The sequence below is a fragment of the Halichoeres trimaculatus genome, unplaced genomic scaffold, assembly GCF_033239565.1.
Source record: "Halichoeres trimaculatus isolate MK-OKI-2021-1 unplaced genomic scaffold, fHalTri1.1 fHalTri1_scaffold_3, whole genome shotgun sequence".
In the NCBI taxonomy this organism is placed as follows: Eukaryota; Metazoa; Chordata; class Actinopteri; order Labriformes; family Labridae; genus Halichoeres; species Halichoeres trimaculatus.
Window position 1 is genome coordinate 28,446,678 of NW_027437181.1, and position 23,935 is coordinate 28,470,612.

Genomic DNA, 23,935 nt, shown 5'->3' on the forward strand with positions numbered 1-23,935 from the left:
TTCTCACTCTGTAACTGAACATATGACAGGTACAGATAGCTGCTCAGTATGAACATTACTCATACTACGCCTACATGTAGACACTGTGGTACAGGTTTTATAAATGTGTGAAAGGTGTCTTGTTTGTCAAAAAATCTGTGCAACCAAACCTCTGTGTTATCAGAATGTGGTGTCTAATGAAAACAAATGTGTAACAGGGTGAAGTGGACTTTTGATATCCAGAGTCAGCTTTTGGATTGGCTGTGGATTTTAAAGACACCTACGCCTAAGTCCACACCTCTGGGTCAGTCTCTGTTTAAGCTGGAATACGTCTTGCTGGCTCAATTTTGATGGGGCCTGAATTTTTCAAGACTTAGGTCATTTTGACATGACAGAGCTCTGGCGCTGCAGGATCATGCTCAGGATCACAGCAGAGTTGATGCTTGAGCCAGGAATTAATCCTGGGGCTTCCCTGCATTACCATCTCTCTGAGCCTAATCCTCGGGACATTTTTCACTCCTCCTTTGCTGAGCCAAGTCACTAAACGGACTACTGATATTTCTATTAAAGTATACCTGGATGGACTTCATAATAATTCTAATGATAATAAAGATAATAAAAATAATAGAATATTCTAAAGATGGAGAGTTTTGGAGACAAGAGAGTGGACTGAAAAAAAATGTACATCCTTCCTCAAAGAGAAGTTTAAAACCACACAGACTGAAACTTGCTTTTCTAAACAGCCCTAAAGCCACCAATCAAATTCTGTTTTTCAAATTTCCTTTAACAGCACTATAGAGTATTGAATGTGAAGCTTACCTGAGTAAAACTTTAGCTTTTCAAACTTTCACTAGTTCATAATCCTGAGGGTTACCCTCAGTTATCCACTACTGCCAAACACCTAGTTTTGGTGATTAGTTATGTCCAGGCTACGACACAAAACCACCAGTACTATTTGGTTTTCCATTTCTTCTTCTCTGATCTGGCCTTTGGGACCCTCAGCTGATCTACACACCCACTAAATTAGATATGGCCTTGTAATTTCTCTCTAAAAGTTACACAGACTATCTGAACTAACATTTGAGATTAGCATTAACGCTGAATTATGCATGACCCGTCCATAGGGTCTGAGCAGCTTCATGCGGACACACAACGTCATTTTTGCACCTATGCCCCCTTGCACGGTCCCTTTCACGTGAAAAATTTCCGCACCCCACACACTCGAAAATTTCCAACGTGCTAGATGGAGACTCAGGTGTACATACTGTATGCACAGTCACACAGAGAGACAGATCATGTGTTTCTGAGGGCAGAAATACCAAGGCCACATTTACACAGAGACTCCTGCAAAGATTCTTCCTTTGAGTTTCCAAAAGCCACCCGCGTTTACATGAGGACGGCGTGAAAACAATCTGCATTCCTTTGACTCCAAGAGGACAAGTCACAACAATGTAGTGGCTATGCCAGGCCAGTAGTTGGCGATGTGGATATATATGCTACTCGGAAATCAGCCATCACTGTTGTGGTTTTTCTTTCTTTTTCTGACGTTTTATTGTGTGAGACGGTTGTCAATCCAACCTTGAGGCACATTACCGCCACCAACTGGACCGGATTGGCTTAACTGGAAGTTGTGGCTGTGCGCCTGAAAACTGGGAGTGTGCATGCGGTGACGTCAGTGTTTCACCCTGAAACGCTCTGCTCTGTGTTTATACAAGGCTGGATCGATGAACGTTTTGAAAACTCTCTACTCTTGAGAGCGTTTTCAAAAGTTTCCGGACAAAATGCAACGCAGTCCCATCTAAAAGCAAGGCCAGAACGCAATGAAATGTTATCGGATTTGATCGTTTTTGGCATCGTGTAAACACGGCCTCAGTGTATTACCCCTGGATTCCACAGGGAGCATCGTCACAGTGTTTTGCACTATATGTGCTGAACCTGACTCTGCATGATCAAACCACAGGAGAACATCAAGATCACACAGGAATCACTTAATCACAGAATAACTACAATAGACTGAACAGAAAAAAAAACATTAGCACACTTTGCCTTTCTGAGGTCAATGTGCTGGTGATATGGATATTATTTCCCAAATGTTGGTGCTTTCACCTAGGGCTGCGCGGTATACACGGTATGGCGGTATACACGGTATAAATTTGGCCCACGGTAGAGATTTGTGCTCCACCGTCATACCGTGACGTCATGACGTCTTTCCAAACAGTGGAGCGCAGCGGGTTTAAAGCCATGATTAAAACCCTTGATCCACGATACGAGCCTCCGAGCCGCAAGTACTTTACTGAGACAGAAATGCCCAAACTTTATGTCCAGCTCCGAGAGGAAATTGAAAAAGAGCTCCGTGAATTAATATCAGTGTTTCCCACAGGATTTTAGGAGACTGTGGTGGGGGATTCTCTGACCCTCGGCGGTTTTAATGTGTGTTATTGCTGTGTATCTGGCTTTGAGAGAAATTCAGCTTCTTCCATTCTCTCTCCGTCTGTTGTGTTCACCGTCTTACGCTGACGTCACTACAAAAATCGTAGAGCGCACATGGCTACTTAATATGCACGTACTGATTTGCATTGACCATATATGGTTATGTTCGGGCGCGCTGAAGGAGGGAAAGGAGGCGTGCTCACGCCACTACATTCACGCTTTTCTCGGCGCGGTGTGATTTATCACGGAGAATAGCGTGCAGCCGTGTGTACACAGAGTCTGATAGATCTGAAAAGAGTGTTGGTCATATCCACGTTTTGCCTTTTCGTCGTAAGTGAAACTTAAGAGGACTTTTACACGCTTTAATAAATGTAGGCCCCAGGAGAGGAGAATATGAAATAATAAGCCGCGTCAGCTCGTTGGTATTGTACAGGTGATTGTACTGTGTGTGTGCCTGCTCTGACTCTGAATGCGCGGTGATAATGAAACTCTGGAACCGAGACGTGCGCGATGCAGCCGTTCCTCTTCCCGAGAGGCGGGCAGACAGCGCAGTGAGATACTGTGTCCACGGCCGCAGTTAGCATGGCCGCTAATGCCCAAAAAAGAAGTTAGCCTACACGTACCTCAGAGTCACGCCCCGCTCTAACGTCGCTGGAATCTGGTTCGTGCCAAACGTAACAGGTAAAGAGCGACGTCTATGAGTGTGACCAGTGCGCGCACTCTTGTTCTCGCTTGTTTACGTGCGGTAGGAAAGTACAGCTGTATAATGGTCTGACAGAGTGACGGATCGTATTTTTTGTCTCCATATGAGACTGTGGCGGAGCCAATGAGACTGTGGCGGGCCGCCATAGTCTCATTAATTAATGGGAAACACTGTGCTTATATGCTTTTTTGTTGTTGTTTTTTAAAATCAACTTAGCTTTAATAAGAGACTACAAAACCCATTCAGAAACACTCCTATTATATGTTTTGCACTGCAACATTTATACCGTGATATATACCATTACCGTGAAAGGATTCAATTTATACCGTGATATGAATTTTGGGTCATACCGCCCAGCCCTACTTTCACCCTGGATAGAGTTGCTCAACTCTGATTAGTCTAACACAGGCTCTGTCAAAAGATACTCTCTGAATGAGCAAAATGACATCTCTGGAATACTCTATAAAACTTCTTGTGGACACATTAGCGCTAAATAGATAACAGACAGCACAGGAGGAACATGTGCTTCCTATAGAGAGATTATTTGTTTATCAACAACGCCGGATGCGCGTGCAACTTGGGTGCAGAAGCACTGCAGAGTATGATAGTTTGTCAACTGACGGAGGAGGAGCTAACCACCAAAAAACACATTTTTAACTAAATGTCATAATTTTGACGGATGGTAAACGGCTCCCAGGTTTATTAAATAGCAGTGAGTGGACAGACGATTTTAGTAGAGAAATCCGGTGCGTACCTAGAGAGCAATTTAACTACACAACTGTTACTCGATGCTTATGACTGCATTATCCATTGACACTTACCAGACTGTGACAGACCAGGATGTAAACGTGTGTCAGTAAATCAGAAACCCTCCCAGACAAAAAAGAGCACACAGATTGCTGAGTCTAAGACCCAGTTCATAATAAAAGAACCAGAAAACTATGTCCAGAGTTCATTATTTACCCGCAGGCGTCGCTGGTGTTTCAGTGTAAAGTGTGACCCTGTTAACTGGTGACTCTCAGCCGTTAATCACTTACTCTGTCGGCTGAGAGTTACCAGTTAGCATGGTTGCTATTAACTCCAAAACACTGGTTGCTCTGTGACGGTCAAAACTTGATAGACATTGCCTCTGTTGTAAAGTATGGTTTCTAAAAACTGACCACAGAACAACCGTACATTTTTATGCTGATAACAGGTTGAATTTAGTGTTTTTAAAAAACTCTAACTCGTCTAAATGAATGGAGCTAAAACGCTGCTTCTGTGGTCAAGATGCATGCGTCTTAATGATGACGTAGACTGATAATCTCTTTATAGAATCACGTGGTCACATGTATCACTTGGATTTTTTTGTTATAGCTGGAGTCCTCTTGTAAGGTGAAATGAAGCAAAACCGAGAAAACCTTGTTTGCATACTTGAAATCCCGTCTTTGAAGATTATAGCATTCGTGCTACATATGGCAGATAACGTTTGGTTTTTGCAGTGAAAATTTGGATTAATAGGTATCTGTTAGTGAGCTTTAATTTAGAACTGTCTCTGCTTTGGGATTGAATTAAGTGGGGAAAGTTACCGACGGGCTGGGTGAATCAGCTGGGAAACAGAGAAAAGCGGTAAGCCATGAGAAAGACTCAAAGGGAGCAGACTTTGACATGGAGAAAAACTCAGTAAGACAGGAGAGTAAAGAAAGAATGAGAGAGTGTGACAGGGATTTTGCTCTGTTTGTTTTGCAGCCTCGCCATTAGTGATATTACACTGTTCACAGGAGGTGTGAGCATATGCTGGCAGCGGCTGCCTCCTCACTTCAAAGCCAATTATCCCAGTAAATAATTAACAGTGGGGGATTCTCATACCACCTTGGGCTCTGCTCTGACAGAAAAGGCCTGAGATCTCACACCACTCTAAAGTGCCGGTTTGTAGCACAGAGTACCCCGTGGTTCCTGTGGCTTGTGTGGAGTCTGTACAGCCACGCTCTGCACTTTTGCTCCCCCAGTCTCTCTCAGGTGAAATATGAGTGGAGCTGTTTCCAAAATGTCTCTTTTTAGGTCGTAATAATGGTTGAAAACTATCACCTAAGCACGGGTGTAAAAAATGAAAAATTGTACCAATAATAGCTCCCTGTTGGTGAATTTCAAGTTCCTGGAATGATTTTAAATGCTTTTAAAGCTTGTTTCCCCCAGGCCCTCATTACACACAAACATAATATTCCACATGATTCAAACTTATGGACAATGTTGGACTGATTTTCTGACAGCTCTGCATCCATTAACAACGCCACGGCCCTTACCATCTCTCACAGCCTGCCATCTCTTCCACCCTCCCTCCACACCTCTCTCCTGTCACGCCTGAGTGTTCATTTCTGTTGCGAGTCTGCTCTCACAGGCCGGTGATACAGCATCCCTAAAAACACGGCAGCAGCCTGCAGCACAGAGGCTTAATCAGGCAGGAAATACATGAAGAGAACACGGAGACAACCAGCGCTCAGGCAGCTGAATGCTTTCCTGGTTCAGTGTTTGTCTGACATGAAGTGATAATGAGGCTTTTAACTGAGATTTCAAACACAAACAATGCACCAAAGTGAAAGCACTTGTTGCAATAAAACGTCACAGTTGCAGCAGTGAATATAGAGTTATCCACATAGTTGTGCAGTCTGAGGAGCAAAATTTTGACTGGTAGAAGCTGCAAGACAGAGTTTACTGTCTATAACTTACTCTGCAAAGTAAGAAACAGCACAGTGTGACTGTCTTTATGTTTAATTTTACATGTCTGAATCACACCTGTTTGTATTAGATTTCAACATGGACGCCCCCACTTTTGGTTCATCTCTACTATATAACACATTGGCTTTTTGTTAGATGCATCACTGTCATTACAGGACAAAAAAGACCAAATGAAAAAAAAAAACCCTTTCATAAAAAAAAGTCATGACACCAGTTTGGTCAAAATGAAACAGTCGAGTAATGTGTTTCATTCTGTGAAACATTGTAGGTGAAATAATCTTGTTTTTATATTTTTGCAGCTCTGGAGTATCACAACCTGAACACCTCTGTTGCTACCAGAGACCTCTGGGTTATTACAGGTAGGGTTGTTTGTTTCATTCACTCTATGACCTTGTTTCAGGGTGAATGTTGTGTTTATTCTTACATGCAGTCAGTGTAATGAAAATGCTTTAATTAGCTGTGCTTTGTGAATCTCAGATGGTGCTCAAATAACAGCTTCTTGTGTTTGTGTTAGGACGTTTTCTTTTTCCACCCACAGTGCTGAACAGAGACACAGTTCAAGGAATTTCATTTAAGGCTTTGTTACAGTCTGGTGAGGAGGATCCTAGAGCACAGGAGAAATAGGTTAGCAGGTTGGCAACTCATCAGGACAGAAGAACCTTAAGGGGCTGTGAGGAGTTTGAAAGTGATCTTGAAAAAGTCTCCCTTCTAGATATATGCCTGATTGTAATCCACACTAATGAGATTATCAGCACTGGTTATTTCAAATGCCACTTTTTAGCTTCCCAATTGGGTCGAGCAGTCCCGGATTTATTTACGGCAAATTTCAGTCTCTACAACAACACAATGGTGGCTGAGAAAGTTTGGTAGTGAGAAGAGAGATCTCTGCTTTTCTCTGCTGGAAATGATTTCTGTGATGGTGGACACAGGAGCCTAACTGTCAGACAGGGAAAGGACAGGATAGCAGAAAAAAGCTTAACAAGACAGAGATCTAGCACCGGCTAAAGGCTAAAAAACAGGCTAAGCTGTTTGTGATAATGTTCATTCCAACCCACAGTCAGCAGTTATTCTGCAGTGGTCTGTTCAAACTTGAGAGTCTATCAATAAAATGAAGAGTGAGGTTACATTAGCTCTGCTTGGTAGATGACTGGCAGGACATAGCTAACCAGGATTTACTGACGTTACACATTACAGACATGTTTTAGAGCACCAGGCTGTTAGCTGTGCTAAATATAAGCAGCTCCTAAACTATGTTTAGTAGCTGCCATCTACTGCGCTACATAACTATTGATAAATACTTCACCTCGACGTGTTGTGTCCTGCACAAAGTTGTCTTGCACAAAGAAAATTAGTTTCGATTGATCTATATTTAATTTCAGAACAAACACGCGTGTTGTTATAAGTCAAGTCTTCATGACAGTGTGCGTGAGACTCCAGGCCAAAGGGTGGCGCTGCAGTCCAAGTTGAACAGATCCTCCTTACAACATCTTTAAGTTCAAGGAAGAAATGGGTTGACTTTAATGCTGTACTGCTCTGGTAGACTGATTGAATAAAGGTAAATGATTGAAGGATCAGAGTTTAATTGCACTGCAGGCTGACCTCTTGATGGCTAACAGGTGAGCAGGCTGATGTAATCAGGAAGTAATTGCTTAGGCGGATGAGGAGTACTAAAGACCACCATGCCAAGCAACAAACAGAGGGACACAAGGAAAGGGGGAAATGTGTGGCCTAAGAGTGGACGTACATTGTTGTACTTATTACACTGAAATAGAGCATTTACTACCTCAAGTAAACTTGCAGTTCATTGAAGTTGAAGTCATAAAAATGACGATAAAATGTGATCCTCTTGATTTTGACCTGACAAACTAAGGTGGAAAAGTAATGTTGTCATTGTTTGGTGAATATCTGGGGATATACAAATTTCCACATCAATTGGTGTGTTTTTGTGGTGCTTTAAGACATTGTTTACCATTCTGTGCTTGCACTATCAGGAAAAAGGGCCTGTTCTGAAACAGGCGGAGAGCCTCACAAGACTTGTTTCAGGGATAGGGTCATGTCCTCTCTAGTTCATGATATGTTGGAGGGACAATCCACAATAATCAAAGTCAATCCATGGTTCTGTCACCAGCCAATCAGAGGGATGGGGGTTTTTAGAGCAGGGAGCCTTAAAGAGATGGGAGCTAAAAAAAAAAATTTCCCAACAGAGGAGAAAATTAGGGTTTTCTCAAACAGTAGTGAGAGGAAAACAGGAACCTTATTTGCTGTGAATTGTGTAAAGCTACTAGTATGTATCAAAGGAACAGCATAAAGTCTTAAATAAGCACAACAACCCCTTTTTAAATGTAGGGGAATTAGTTCATGGCTGTACTTTTACTACATTACTACAGTTAGTCAACAAAGTTTCTGATATGTCAGCACTTTAGATATCCAGTTAGGAGCTGTTGGGCTTGGGCCTTCAGCTTGTCCCCAAAAAAGATCTCATAAACTGCATCAAAACATTAAACTGTGTAACAAAACACGTGATAAGAGTTGTATAAAGCATTATATTAAGATAAAACCTTAATCTCTGTTTGCTTTAAATTATGAACTGTGTTGTGTGATTAGATCTGAATATAACTCTTTATATAACTCTGATTACATGTTTGTATCATGGCAGAATCAGCTATAAACATTTTTAGGTAAAAATGTTTAGTTCATATAACTTTTATATGAACTTCGAGCAAGAAAGAAAGAAAGAAAGGCTTCAAAACTATAAGTGAAAGCTGCTTTGTAATCTCAGTTGATTGTATAAAAATAATGCATGGTACTAATGACACCTGAGGGGTAAGTTATCACCATTTTTCTAAATCTGGAGGACAAAGTCCTTTACAGCAACTTGTATTAGAAAAACGACACCAATAATTTTCTGACAAACCCAAATTAATATAAAATCTTTTGCACAGTTTAAATAATTGTCTTATTTGTATAATTCTGTTGGTTCATTCAGGTGTGTATTAAAGAAACGCATCACACAGGGCAGGGATCTCAAACTTGTGCCATGGAGGGCCAAAAGGCTGCAGGTTTTCTTTCCAACCAAAAGCTCCAACAGCTGATTTCACTGATTACCTCACCTTCAAGCAGAGAGCAGGGAGTAATCATCGAAATCAGCTGGTGGAGTTTTTGGCTGGAAAGAAAACCTGCAGCCTCTTGGCCCTCCATGGCACAAGTTTGAGATCCCTGACAGGGTATCCTTCATGTACAGTGCAGCTACCTTTGTTTTCAATCCTTTGATTGGATCTGTGAAGCGCATATGACCTTTGGATTACTTGTTGTTTTGTATTTTCTCTGTTGACTCCATTAATCAACGTCTCTCACAGTGTTCAAGGGCACCCACACTGCTCTGCTGTATAATAGATGGCCCTTCAGATCAGGTCGTGTGGCTCTTAACCCTGCACTTACTGCCATGAGAGGCAGAGCCAGTCCAAGGTCACCCTCTACATAATGGGATTTACTCACACTGAACAAGATGTACAACCGCCATTATTGCCTTGAAATGTTAGATAAAAAGGCACCAGATTTAAGTTGCCTTACATGATTTTTGACCACTAGAGGGCGAACATCTTGGCCATGACTTATCATTAGCTCTCAGGTTGATTTGGCCAGTGATAAACTCGTCAACTTTTGTATCCATCAAACCCAGAGTAAATCAAAAATCCTGCATAGGTCTTACTGAATGTGCACTCACCTCCATCTCTTCTTTGTGCTTATCTCTTTCCTCACCAACAATTTACTGCATCTCTCCACTACCATCTGGCCAACTTCTTTTCTGTCCTCCATGCTTGCAGTGATCCAGGACGTGGATAACGCCAGCCTTGAGGGACAGTACCAAAGCTTTGCCAGTCTAATGGAGCAGCGTCTGGCAGAGCTTTTTGTGTTGGCAGGGCAGCAGGGCACTCGTTTCAGGCGAGCAACTGCCGTAGACAGCTACACCGTCCAGGTAAGGAAGTAGCACAGGAGAGGGCCAGATCTGACCTACTTTTGGAGGAAATAACAGTCAACATGGCGCAGGGATAAATAAATACTCCTGTTTTAGATTTCTGTTTCGATGTTTGGAACCTGGAAGTCAAATGAAAGCCGCCCCAAACCATCACATTTAAAATTATTCCTTGCAGAATAAATATTTAATTGGATGCACACTTTGATACACACTCCTGTATACTTTGCATGATGTCTGGCGGTCAGCCCTTGATAATTAGGCAGCTTCTCGACTCATCATCTCCTAATTGCTCTTCAAAACAAGCCAGAGGTGTGATGCTTTAAAAAATAAGTACTCTCTTCTTTTACTGTAGTTTTCCCTCTCCTGAGACTGCACACCTACAGTATATGCACAACCTTTTATTTAATATCCTTTTTGAAACCAAAGCTGCTTCATAGATTAAAGAATCTACTCTTCACAGCTGATTTTGTGTGTTTTATAATTCATGGAAACATACGTCCTTCCTCTTTTTCCCCCACCAATCAGATGGTGAGCATCCGCAGGGTGTCAGGGATAAAGAATCCAGCAGAGATGACCTACTATGTCCAGCACAATGGCGTTCCTTTATCGGGCACGTCAGCTGCCAAGGTCCTGAACACAGTGGACTCTCAGACCATGGCGCTCACCCTGGGCTACTTTGTCCAGCTGCAGGCAGAACGTGAGCACAGCGTCCTTCTAGCAGTTGACAAGCAGCCAAACAGACAGAAACAGAGACACACATGCAAACTGAAACACATGACTCATGCTGAGTATAGATAGAAGAGCTGCGGTGAGGGGAGTAGAGAAAGCTTTTTGCTCTCTAATGTCTCTGAAACGCTCCTGGCAGGACAGTGTTTGTTTGGGCTGCACTCCACAGCTAAGAGGAGATAAAAGGGGAGACAGAGGGGTGGTCAGAAAAGAGAGGAGCTGCAGCCTCTTATAGATTGCTGCCTACAATAGCTGAATCAGACACACTGTATATCAGGTTAAGCTGTCAAATAGCGTGGGTGTGACGGATGATTCTGCATGTTTTAGCGGGAAGAGCTGGCTGCGTTTCATACCTCCAATGAACCAATAAATATACGACCTTTTGGCATTTAGTGTTGAGAGTCTATTGGATCACATGTAATGAAGTGGGAATGCTGAAGAAGTGCTGTTCTCTTTCTTTTCCAGCTGTGGTGAAAAATCCTCCCAATAACCTTTGGATACTTGCTGCAGTGTTGGCCCCAATCGCTGTGGTGACTCTCATTATCATCATCATCACAGCTGTGCTGTGCAGGAAGAATAAAAATGACTTTAAAGCTGATGCCATCGGCAACCTCAATCCCCGAGCTAAGGTATCTGTCACTCTGTGTGTGAGTGTGAGTGTAAAAGCAAAGCTGCAGCAGATGCTTTCTAGAGATAGACCTTTTTTAAACTTAAGATCCATTTCTCTTTGGTTTTATGTCATTACCTCCGCCAAGGAGGTTATGTTTATGGGAGAGCTTGTCTGTTTGTGAACAACATAATTAAAAAACTAACAAACGGATATTGATAAAATTTTCAGGAAATGTTCAAAATAGGATAAGAAAGAAGTGATTAAATTTTGGAAGTGATTTGGATCACCGTCTGGATCCGGTATTTTTTTAAAGGATTCTTTATCATTGTGAGATTTTTTTTTTTCACCATATGTGTATGTAACTCCACGGATTGCTTTGCAAAACAATACAAGACAAGGTCACCATAATTTCTGACAGATGTAAAAGTACTATCCAGATCTTGGCAATATTCTGGATACTAAGATCTGGAATATGAAATATGTACTGGGTCATCATAATTTTCAACATTGTCAGGTAACAAATTATCGTACAAACCTGCAACTAACACCAAAATGTAGCAGACAGTCTGATGAAAGGGAGTATAACATTAAAGTAGGACTAAAGTGTTGTGTGACAGTGCTCTCTTTGAGTGCTTTTCTAGTTTTAAATAAAATGTCATGTATTGTATTACACAAAGTTTGAAATGACCGTGTTTAGCTAGTTTTTGATATCAAAGTTAATAAAACTGGAGCGGAGGGTCTGTGCAGATTAATAACTGTCATCTAACGGTTTCAGAGCAGGTTCAGACAGTACTGATTAAGCCCATCACTGCCAAGTTAAACTGTCCTCATTTTGCAGAAAAACAAAGTTTAAAATCTGGTTTCTGTGGCCTCATACTAGGACTTGTAGTGGTGTGTTTCGGGTCAACCAGGGATTGGTATGCCAAAGCTAGAGGATGGAGCAATCACAGAGGGAGATGGGTTTAGGTTGCTGCAGCTAGGATTTGGAAAATATTTTATTAATCATTAATCATTTATTAATCAATCAGAAAAAAAATGCAGAGAAGCCTCTGAGGAATGTTTTTCTTTCCTTTTAGTCTTTTTGAAAAGAAAATATATGAGGAAGGAGCAAAGGAAGCCGTGCAGCAAAGGGTCAAGGTCAAGTCAGACCTGTGGCTGCTGTGATGAGGACTAAAGCCTCTGTTGATGGGAAACACTCTTCACATTCACAACACAGCCTCTGTGGTTAGAAGAAAGATCATAGAATAGTGGTTTACAGCGAGGAAAAGCTAACTTTTGGTGTAACTGTATGCTGAGCTTTCCTCTTTTAAGAGTGCTGAAAGGTCAAAGACAGGGATTGTGGTGTGCATGCTTAATGTGATCCTCATATGCATGGGTAAACAGAATTTGTGTGATTCCTCTCGCTGCTATAGTGGAGATAAAACATATTTGGTGAATCACTTTGGAAAACAGTCAGTAGATTAATCAGTAATGGAAATATTCATTAGTTGCAGGCCTGGGATTATTCTTGTCTGATTTAACAGCCACAGTCTGCAGACAAAGACATGAACTGTGTGTCAGGGAGTAATGCAATGAGAATTCATGTGGAGGTGACTTTCTTTGCAGACATCAGAAAGCTTCATTCTGCTCCTACACGTTTTTTAAACCACCATGTTCTTTCTTCTCTTTGTTTTCAGATGGCGTACCGCAGAGATGTGGGCTATTATCACCAGGTATCTGCCTCTTTGTATTTCCTCTCATTACCAATCCATGTTTTTATCTTCAGGGCTCAACTGTGCCAACAATGGGATTTGAATGGATTCAGAGCAGAAGTCACCGATGATACATTTCTGTAAATCCTGCTGCGCTGAAGTAAACGGAGAGTACCACATCACTTTGGAGTAACAAACCTTTTACAATGAGATTTTCTTGGATGAAAGGCTGATGTCGCTAATTCTTCTTATAGCCGACTCCCAACGGCAAATTTGAAAGCCTAAGCTTTACGAAGAATGATTATAGAAGTCACTTTTTGGGAGAGAATGTGCGTGTACTCATCCTTTATTTTGTGAAAAGACTGAAAAGTGTTTCAATTATAGTTGCATCAATAATGTGACAAAATCCTGATCCGAGTTATGTCTCTCCGCTTTATTATTTTAGTGCTCAGTGGTGCTGTTCTTCCTGTTTTAAATCAGTGTAAATGAAAATGCAGAGTGGAAAACTCAGCACACCATGCTACTTTATTTATGGAATTTCATAAAGAAAGAGAAAGTAATAAAATCTTCTTCAATATTAAACCATGAGTGCCACCGTGGTGCAGCTTTCAGGGTACTTCTCATTACATAACATCCTGCAGGTCCTGAAAAGTCTCATCACGTAAAAAAAAAACTTAAAAAGCCTATTAATTAGTTTTGAGTTGCTTTAACAAACTTTCACATTTTTGGAAGAGTATCAAGTCAGCCCTTTTTTAGAAGGTTATATTTAAAGAGCAGGGGGAAATAAAAATGGTCAAAAAATAAATAAATCCTCAAAATTTAAAGGAGGATGTTGTACTTGCTCCTCTGTACAAGTTTCCCTCTGGTTCAGGTACCTTCCACACAGAGTCAGAGGAGTCTACAGCTGCTCTTTTTGCAAGAAAAGTCGATCTGAAGAAAATCTTCACTCTCTATGTTCATGTGAGTGTGTGGGTGTGCGTGCTATAGAAGCAGAGGATGCATATCCCTCACTGCAGGGAGTATCACATATTGATTTTGCACCATGGCCCGGCTGCACCGAGGCAACGATGTGTGTCTGACAATTTATGGCACTGCCCTGTAGTAGTCCTTAATATTTTATTAGTATGTATGTGGCTTTGAACTCCTTTGGTCCTTCTCTCTAAACATGTAGACATCCATGAATCCTCCTCCCTCTTATCCTCTAATCCATCGAGGGAAGCTTAACTTTATGACTATATTTCGGCAAAAGTCTCCAGATCGCATCTTGTCACCGCCCACTGTGAGTTATCTCTTTGACAAGAATTTGGAAGCAGATGAGAAAGGGCCTCAGTTAAATCAGTGCTTATCTATTTCAAGGCACCACAGCCCAGTAATCCCACTCCTGCTCCTTAAATCCTCTGGACATCTCTAAAGGAGACACTCTTCTGAGCCATTCAGACATGTCTGTCTTAGCAGCACTTTTAATGTATGGCTAATGTTAAACTCCCTGTTCCTCCTGTGGATCACTTTATATCAGAGGCGAACCGTGAGTAATACAACTGGGCCTTCACCTCAGCCCTCACAGCCCAGAAAAGAAATCATCGTGGAAAATAGTCAACAAAAAAACATTTTCATTGAATAAATAAAATAAATGTAAAAAAAGAGGCTTTACATAAAACAATGACTAACAAGTGAGTTTACAAAACTTACTAAAATAACCTAAAATGATGAAGAAAATGTCTTTAGTTTTTATCTTTGTCAATCTGTGTCATACATAAACTCGTTACTTTTACCCATCGAGAGTACTGGCAGGCTGCCAACACTCCTGAATATGGAGGGAGTCTCCCATTTTTTAAACCCCTTCTCTGGTTGTTCTCCTGGCTTGTGATTTCTCCTGATTGTCCCCCCACTTTAAGTATGCTCCTGTGATCGCTAATATTTTTTGACAGTGAATCAAGTCCCGTACTTGGGCGTTATATCGAAAACTCAAAAACCATCCACCCCCTCTCTCCTAGTTGGATTGATCCAAAGACGCTGCAGGAGACCTCAGAGACGGAGATAGATAACTGTGCTGCACTTGTTGATGAAGAGTTTATCAGAGCCTTAGCTGTTTTCTATCTATGGTGTTCACATGACATGTCTTGAGTTAAAGTAACGTAGCTCTGCTCTGACGTAGCATCCTCTTCAATCAGGAGAGTCTAGAGCAGCGGGAATCATATAGTGAGAAGGCTGACTCTAAAATAGTGAATTGTTCATTGTTCTGTCTGTCTTCGGTGTGTGATGCACATACGAGCTGCGTGTGTACGCGACAGCGCTCTCTCTTTAGAACAGGAGTGAGTTCAGATGGAGGAGACTGACTGAGCCAGTGAAAGAGAGAGAGAATTCAATCCACAATGTCTTACACAGTGCCCGTGATAGATGAAGTATTAAGACATATCCACTCGCACGAGCGCGACCAGATGAAATATTTACTCGCACACGCTGAAAAAATGCTAACAAGCTAGCCACAACTTCGCTCTCGTCTTCTGCCATTCCTTTCACCGCTCTGCCTAATGTTCGGACTCCACGAAGGCCTATGCTCTTCTGTTTTTGTCCCGCCCCCCAAAAAATCAAATCGTGATTGGTCAATTTTCCTGTCTCTCTCCAAACCAAAACACATAGCCTGGCCTTCGTGAAGTCCTAACCACTTAACGAGCCAGCAAACCGGGCTCTGATAGAGATAACATGTTTCAAGACAGTAACCCTTTCATTACTGAAGTGAACTTTGCAGTAAACTTAATTTTAAAACTTACATGATGCATTAAATATATTTTATTCAACTAAATGAGAAATTATATATATTTATATAGATATATGATTCGTATATTTTTTGGTCCAGATTTTTCAAGGCCTTCTCTGAAGGCCTAGAAGTCCCTGAAGGTTCCCCACTGCTTTATATATTACCAAAGGTATTTAAAGTGAATGAGCTGTGTTTTTTTTTGTCTTACTTCATTTTCCACACCTCTCCATCAGCCAGTCCAGGGGTTTGACTACGCCAAGCAGCACCTGGGCCAGCAGGGAGGGGACGAGGAGACCCTGCCTGCCAGCCAGGATACCTTAGTAATGTCTTTACAAATTCGGGACACTCCACTTTCATTAGAGAAAGCCCTGCAGCAAGACGGAACAGCCAGCAAGAAGAGCCTCACCTCTGATAAACACAAAAGGTACCAGTAGACCTCCATCTACGCACACACCTCAAAATCTGACAAAAATGAGTCACAACTGGAGATCAGTTTGTGTTTTTAAGAAGAAAATGTAACCATCATAAAGAAAAAAGTTACATATAGACAGGGGGGTCCAAAGTCTTTTCAGTGGAGGGCCAAAAATGAATCGGGGTGAGGGGTCAATGTGCCAAAACTAAACATTCATGTTGCAGTGCATGATATTAAATATGCCTATAGCTTAATTGTGCAAAATACTCAAACAAGTAATTTTGAAAATGAAAACATTTTTTTACTGTATTTCACAGTATGAAATTACTTAACATCCATATGGCACAAATACTACGTCTACGTCTTCAGAGACATTTAGAGCAATATAATCTGAACAACATGGGACACAGCATGCTCCTATGAAACCAAAATAGTGCATTTTCCATACTTTTAGAATAAGGACACCTGGACACCTGCTTTAGACTTTTTTTCCTATAAATGACCACTATATCTACATCAGTTTACATTAAGATAAAATATATATATATATATATGTGATAAAAATTCTAACATAGCAGCAAAAATCGCTTGCAGGCCAACTTTGGCCCACAGGCCACAAATCGGACAGCTCTAGTCTAGACTATATTTAAAATGAACTATCCTGTTTCTAAAGTTTTGCCCTGAGTATTACAACAACACCTGATTAATATTCAGCAGCAATCACAAAGGATTAGATTTATTCAAATGTGGAATTAGGATTTAACACTGAGCATGATTTCAATTTATAATAACTATAATAACAGATTTAATTATGAGTCTGTTTACAAAACAGTTTTGACAAACATACATTAGAGACTTCTTAACAAACTTCATTAATTAAGAAAAACACACCAATAAACCATGTGCATTAAGATGGGTAAATAACAACGACCTTTGATTATACTAATAACTCGCTGTGGTGGTAAAATAAGATTTAATCAGATGTCATTTAGCTTTGAGTGCATGGTAAGGAGACTACTGAGGTGCATTTAAGGTCATCAAGGCTTTTTTTCCCTATTGGGCTGCATAGTTTGCGCTAAGGTGGCAGTCATTGTGCTTCTTAAGTAAGGATAAATCAGTTCAGACATACAATATGTGCTCTTCATAGAGCAGATCTTTACGCTGTTCAAGAAAATCTATGATTTTGTTTTTTTAACCAGCTAATACTGTATTTTTAATAGTAGTTTAAGCTAACATTTGCAGAAACAGAATATTTGCAGTGAGGAAGAGTTGCATTAGGGCCTATGTCCACTGATGGCATTATTTTCACCTCAGTGCCACTTTTTTTTTTTTTTTCGCTACAGGATCAATGCAGTTCAGCATTTTCAGGAAGAATTCACTAAAAATGGAGTGCAGCTGTTCATGGCTCAAAAATTACCCATCAATTGCCCCCTCAAGATTTGGTACCCCACCCCCCACCCCTCAAAAAAAAAGCCCCAAAATTCAAATGCAAAAATGCCCTCAAAGTTCTGCAGCTCTGTGCAGCTTCCTCTAGTTTTGCACCAACGTGACCAAAATGAGCTGCTATTTCTTGACCCTGTCCATGGCCCAATTGTTGAAAAACGTGTGCTGAAGTGCTCTCCTGCATGGCGAAACACATTTAACTGTCTTCAAACTGCCTTCCTGGCTGGTTAAAGCATTAACTGCCCCCTTGGGAGGCAAAAATCTGTGCTAAAGTGCCCTCAAAAACATACAGAACTTGCCCTCTTTAGTGGCGAGAACACACTGTTGGTGCCTTTTCCTTCTTTTTGCCCCTGCCCTTCAGAAAGTCTGTGCACACCACTGCTGTGTCTCATCTTGATGGCACCACATTAAATCCTTGCGTGCGATGAGCGAGGTGAGCAAGTCGTTACCATTTTATTTAGGGATCAATTCACAACAAATGTGACAAATTTCACAGCACTCCTAGTTGAAATTAATTCGTTGTTGAAACACAGCTGCACTTATCATGGTTTTGTACGGTAATGTCGCAATATTTATCAAGAGCTTTTCTGTGAAATCCACCTGAACAAAAGCAGCGTGAAGAGCATTTCAAACAAACTTACTGGTGTCTGCTAAGGAAAGTGAAAGTGCCATGGGACAACTTCCACAGGCAGTGAGAAGACTCTGAAACTAAGGTTTGAGATGCTGCCAGCGCCTCAATCTAACACAGATCGTTCAGCCGCTTGGTCACATTGAGCAGACTGTAAGAAATCACATGATTAGTTATTTGACCTCATTCTTTCAGGTGTGTTTTCTCTTAACTACTGAGAGTTTACAGAGGTCTTACAGAGCTAAAACTTTTTAAGACTTTACTGTGTTTTTCTCAGTTTGCATAAAAAACACGCCTCTTTATCAACCAGAGGATAATCAGCTGATTTATCTCAACGTCCTCAAAAATATATTAAAATCTTCCTCACAGCTAAGGCTGAAAGACGATAAGAGTGTAGTGCTTTTTACACCCCTGCTGTGTCATAAAGCTCATGGCTCACACAGAGAAAGACAGGATAATAAAACATACAGATCCTTCCAGCCCCATTTTCTCCCTACCAGATGCTGAATAATACAGACAGTCATTAACAAAGATCTCTGTATGGCCAGGTGAAATTGACCATTTCCCTCCTCTGACAGCCACCACCGCCCTGCAGGAAAATTAATTGCCACGCTAAATCTTCTGAAATTATATAAATGAGGAAGCAAAAGGGCACAGTATTTCAGAGCTGTGCAGGATAATGAGATCACATAAAAATTTATGTGATCAAAGAAGAAAATCTATAGACTGACTTTCCTGCGGCTATGACTGTGGTGACCCCTGAGACAGCAAAAGTTTTACACTTCTCTATCAGTGACCTATGTTAAAATGAAACAAGCCTTTGAAAAGTTCTGTCCCTGCTAAAAAGTGACATGAAATATGAGCAGAGAGGATGTTTGACTTTTTAGAGTCAGCCTTTGGTATTAGTTGGGTGTTAGATGGAAGACGATTTTCATTTCTTGACAAATTAGCATGTTTTTCACTCTCATCCAGCCTAAAGACAGGTACACACTACAGGATAATCAGGCTGATTTTTGTCCTGATCTCCCTCTTATGCTCAAAGCCAGCAAAGGTCCGTTTGTCTGATGACATCATGTGTGATTTTCCTGTGGTGTGGGGTGTGTTAAGAGTGATTCCTTCTGGTTCAAGACGCTCGAAAGGCCTTTGATTCAATGATCGTAGATGGTGAACATGTTAAGTATTTGACTAAAAATCCTGTAGTGTGTGGGGCTCTCCGAGAGGAGCCGAGCAGGTACAGCGTGTAATGTCACGTGTACCAGAGCAAAGCCAATCAAGACGCAAGCTGACTCAGCTGACTGACCGAAGAGAAATTAAGAAATCTATCTGTAATACTTAAAACAACTTTACTTACCAACAACTCGCATTGTTATTCCTACAGCCCATATCCTCGCCGTCTCCACAACCTTTTCCATAATCCCTTTTCTTTCGAGTGTGTGTTTGTGTGTGTGTGTGTGTGTTTTTTTTTTTTGTTTTTTTTTTTTAATTCTTGGGTTCGAAAACAGCCTTGTTTTTTCCCATTTGTCCGTCATGTTTGTTTCGTGGACTGTATAAAACATGGACGTAGTCTCCCCGACGTAACCGGTCTGTTTACGAAATGAAAAATGAAGCACGTCGGCTATATCGGCCATATTGGAAGTGGCAGGGGCTTCGTGTATAGCGATAGTGCGCCTGTTGGTCACGTGACTCTGAGCTGTGCCTCTGATTGGGCAAGCTTGGGGTCTAAATATCCTCTGAACGGCCGAGTCACAAAAAAATTAACCCCCCGTACAGTGGGTGCTGATAGTAAAGTTAGCGACTCAGACAGGAGACGTTTTTTGAACCAGGCTGCAAATAGGTTAATTTCTGCTTTGAAAACAGCTTTTTTTGGCTTGGTGTATACGTAACCTCTGGTACTTCCAGGGCCAGCCTCAAGCGAACACCCGAGAAACAGCAGATTTTAGCACTTCTGCGTTGTCTCATATTCTTAGACTGGAGGTTGTCTCTCGGTTTGTTTACGTGAAGTCACGATTAACTACACAAGATTTTGAATATTGAAGCTGAAGCTCTGCTGAAGAATCTGTTAGTGTGGTGTCCTCAGAGTGCAGACCACACACTGTAAGACCAGAAGAGAGATATCTTGTGCGATCTGTCTTTCGTCATCATCAAGTGTGTGCTCTCTAAATGTGTGAAATTTTGGAGAATCCTATAATGTGTACCAGCCTTAAGAGTAGATCTGGATTTATACAGGGACATTCACATGTAGTGTTTTTAGTTGCTTCCTGCACTGAAAGTTATGCTACAGCCACCAGAGGAGCAGATAGTCTGCAAGTGGAACAGGGTTTAAGCTCTCTGACTGGCCATTTTTTGTTATTTCCCAAAATGCTTGTTGAATGCTGCCAGACAAAGACAAACGTGTTGGCTGATGCTGTTTGGTTACATCCTCACAAGTTAATATTTCGAGGCAATGATGCTTGCACGCATGTTGGATACAAACAAATCTACAAACATGCGTGCAGGCATGCTGCAGACAATTACCTCTAATTGGCTTCTTCCTCTTATAAGTCATCCCCTCATTTGTACCAAGGTCACACAGCGGTTTCCTTTGCAGGAATAAATAAACAGCTCTTTGAAGGAGCTAATATAAATGTATTCTTTACACCTCATTTAATTATTACACATAACACGTCTTTGTTGAGCCTGCGACTGGTGCTCAGAGCGCGCTCTCTGCAGCACTGCCTGGATGAGAGCAGGGAGGGCGACCGCTGTTCCTCCGTCTCTCTCTGCTGTTATCATTTTTACCAGACAATTAGGGGGTAGACCACAGAGCTTTGATGTTACTGTCAGCCTCGTGGTCCTCTGTGCCGCTGCTTGATCAGCTCTAATTCAAACCACAGAATGGCGTAAGAAGCTGGTGAGACAAGAGTTGGATAAAACAATTGTTTGTCCAATTAATGGAGCGGGCGGTGCTGTGCTGCAGTCTGGACTCTGGATTTGAACTTTACATGTACATGACGTTTATTTATAAGTATGGGACAATTACACAATACAAAATGAATAGGGGCACATGATAAACACAGTGAATTGTTCATTTATCCACATTTTTATCAGTTATGCTTAATTTAAACACAGATAGAGAAGATTTCAAACATCTTAAGGTTAAACTTTTATTTCATGCATGATGAGCCATTGTTTTCTTTTTTGTTTTCACCAAGTGTTGAGCCTCAAAGGACTAATTAGTGTAATTTTTCTAATGTTCTTCAGAAACAGCAGTGTGCAGTGATGGTTTTAACATTAGGAATGTGCTCTAAACTAAAGTACAACAATGATACATAATGTTTACTCAACAGGGAAGGGTAAGAATAAGGTGGGGTTGTTGAAGGGAGCGATGACATAACGTGGCTGCGAGCCCAGCTTCCGGAGAGCTCACCGCCTTTCTTGTTGCTATGGTTACTTGCAGCAAATTGCCGAGCGAGGACGGTTCCGTCATCAGCAACGAATCAGAGAAGCTGAATTCCAGTAGGGCCTTGACGGTGCTGAAAGTCACAGCGCAGCAGAAACTGACAAAGGAGGAGACGTGCAAGAGGGACGGTGAGAGTCACACTCTGATGCAGATTACAAATCGTTTATTCTGCAGCTTCCATGCAGACAAGGTCACGCATGTCACAAACGGCAAAGCTCTGTCCCCTGCTGCTCTCCTGTTGGAAACACTCCTGGTGCACACAGGTATAAAGACAGATATGCTCTGCCTCTGCAGCTCTTTTTACAGTCAGGAAGGTAGCCACTCAGCAGAAAGCACAGATTGACCGGCTGAATATGCATGAGGTGTGCACTGTGCTGACATGATACAGGGTGTCAGAGCGGAGGATGCTGTGACACACTGGCAGGAGCAGGTACACGCTCATATTCACTAACATAAAAAATGAACACACAAAGTCACACATTGAGGACGGTTGAAGTAAAAGCCGTTTAGACGTTGAACTATTCCCTGTTCTATTCTTGTTCTCTGAAGCTAAATGTTCCACATGTTGCGGCTGAGAGTTAAATTAATCTAATTCAGATTCTCCGCTTGCAAATTGCATCGGGCCCTCTAGATTATGATTTTCTTAATGGCTGGATTTGAATAATTCATCAGCTGAGTTAAGGGAAACTAGAACTGAATCAAGTTTGTCTGATGTCTGATAAGGAATGAAAGTGCAAAGTCAGTTTCTTTCATCCATCACAGAGATGCATAGGCACGAGCTTTGAAGCCAACGCTATCTTTATGATCTATTGTCTCCGTCCACCACTTCATTTGCTGACACAAGCGACTGATGTTTGACATCATCCCGCAGCCACAGAGACGAGGTGATGAGACAGAGAGTGACTGACAGTGTAATGATCAGAGGTGTTTGTAGTCTCGCTCTGACTGAACCCTCTCCTCTGTTCTTCAGATCCATATGACACCTCCTCTGGCTCCCTGCAGCTCATTTCCATAAAGCCCACAGCCGCTCAGCCCAACTACTCACACGCTGCATCGTCTGACCGCAGCCACGAGTCGGCCATCGTCAACGGAGAGGTGACGCACCTGCACGCATTTATTTAGCAAAACACACAGAGAAGAGAGAACTGACAAGTGTTAACAGTATATGTAAAGTGTTAAACAACGCATACCTCTTAAACAAAAGAATTATAGACTTTGTCTTATTTTTTCTACTTTGTTTTTTTTTTACACGCTATTATGCTCTTTAGAATATTTGTATTTAATCCACTTTAAGGTGGTTTTGAATAAATGTGTATATATTTTCTTGGTTGGCACAGATACTCAGAGCCTTTTACTGCACATTTTACTGTGTATACCCGTGTGTATGACTTCTACAGTATGAAGTTTGAAGATTTCGAATGCAGAAGAAAAGGCCTAAAAAAACTTTTTTCCAGCAAATACTGCCAGCAACAGGAAACTGCCGACTATTTCCCAGCATTAGTACTTTGAAAATATGCTCCACAAGCTATCAGTGACTTCACAATGGGAGAAGCTGAACCAAAGTAAAGCAAACCCCAGAGAAGTAGTTTATCCCTTTTTTTAAAAAACGTGGATCGATAAATCAATAGTTACAGAGTGAATGTTGATTTGGGATTTCTTCATTTGGAAAAAGTACATACAGTTACAGTGCTGTGTCCACAGTAAAGGCTAACTCTGTGGCCTTAGCTGTTGTTATTCACATACCTTAACACAGATGGAGTAAAAGACGGTGAACAGACCTGCGCATATTAAGATGAGTTTTTCTCACCTGTGAGTCCAGTGTTTGTCTTCGCTTCATCTTTCATTCTGTAGATATCTCTGTCATAGCCTCTACTTTTTGTTTTGTTAAAAGTCCTCCTGACATTATTCTCCCTTTTTCCTCTCTTTTCTTAAGTCTCCAGCCATGAAACAACTGGCTGTGCTTCTTTCTGCTCATTGATAAAACAGTTTGTTGAACTCTGTGACTCTGGGATAAGAGTTGCTTAGTAACAGTGGTAGAGCCAGACTTTTAGGTCAAACAAGGCCAGTGATGGTGGCCAGAGGACAGATAGCTCCACCAATCACGTCTATTTTTAGTTTTAAGTCAAACGAATCTTAAACATTTTTTGTTCTTGTTTTATTTATGTCATTTTGGTGGGTAAAACAACAAAATGGCAAACTTCAAATCAGCTCACCTGAATTCTTTGAGGACTCAAAAAGAAGCCCAAAGTTGGCATTTAAAGTAAGGAATTTTCATAAGAGGCTAAAGGCAGCCTGTTGAAACTCAACCCAAATATTCAGTTTTAGTGATGGTTTGGGATTTACAGCTTGGCAGTCTGTTCTTCATGATTATGGTCTGCTATCAGGAAATAACAGACTGTTGCAATCAACTCTGGCAGTGGACTGT

At 41.3% G+C, this 23,935-nt stretch overlaps 1 protein-coding gene across 2 annotated transcripts in view; it reads left to right on the forward strand.

Annotated features, from left to right (window-relative positions):
* kiaa1549lb (KIAA1549-like b) overlaps positions 1-23,935 on the forward strand; it is a 106,044-nt gene that overhangs the window by 63,135 nt on the left and 18,974 nt on the right. For both annotated transcript variants that reach the window (XR_012598085.1, XM_074666087.1), the window contains exons 8-15: positions 6,127-6,186; positions 9,652-9,803; positions 10,329-10,500; positions 10,995-11,158; positions 12,816-12,851; positions 15,822-16,012; positions 21,508-21,638; positions 22,481-22,605. Coding sequence is in view for 1 of the 2 variants with exons in the window: in XM_074666087.1 (XP_074522188.1) it covers positions 6,127-6,186; positions 9,652-9,803; positions 10,329-10,500; positions 10,995-11,158; positions 12,816-12,851; positions 15,822-16,012; positions 21,508-21,638; positions 22,481-22,605 (1,031 nt within the window). In the remaining variant the exon portion in view is untranslated. The remainder of the gene's footprint in view (positions 1-6,126; positions 6,187-9,651; positions 9,804-10,328; positions 10,501-10,994; positions 11,159-12,815; positions 12,852-15,821; positions 16,013-21,507; positions 21,639-22,480; positions 22,606-23,935) is intronic.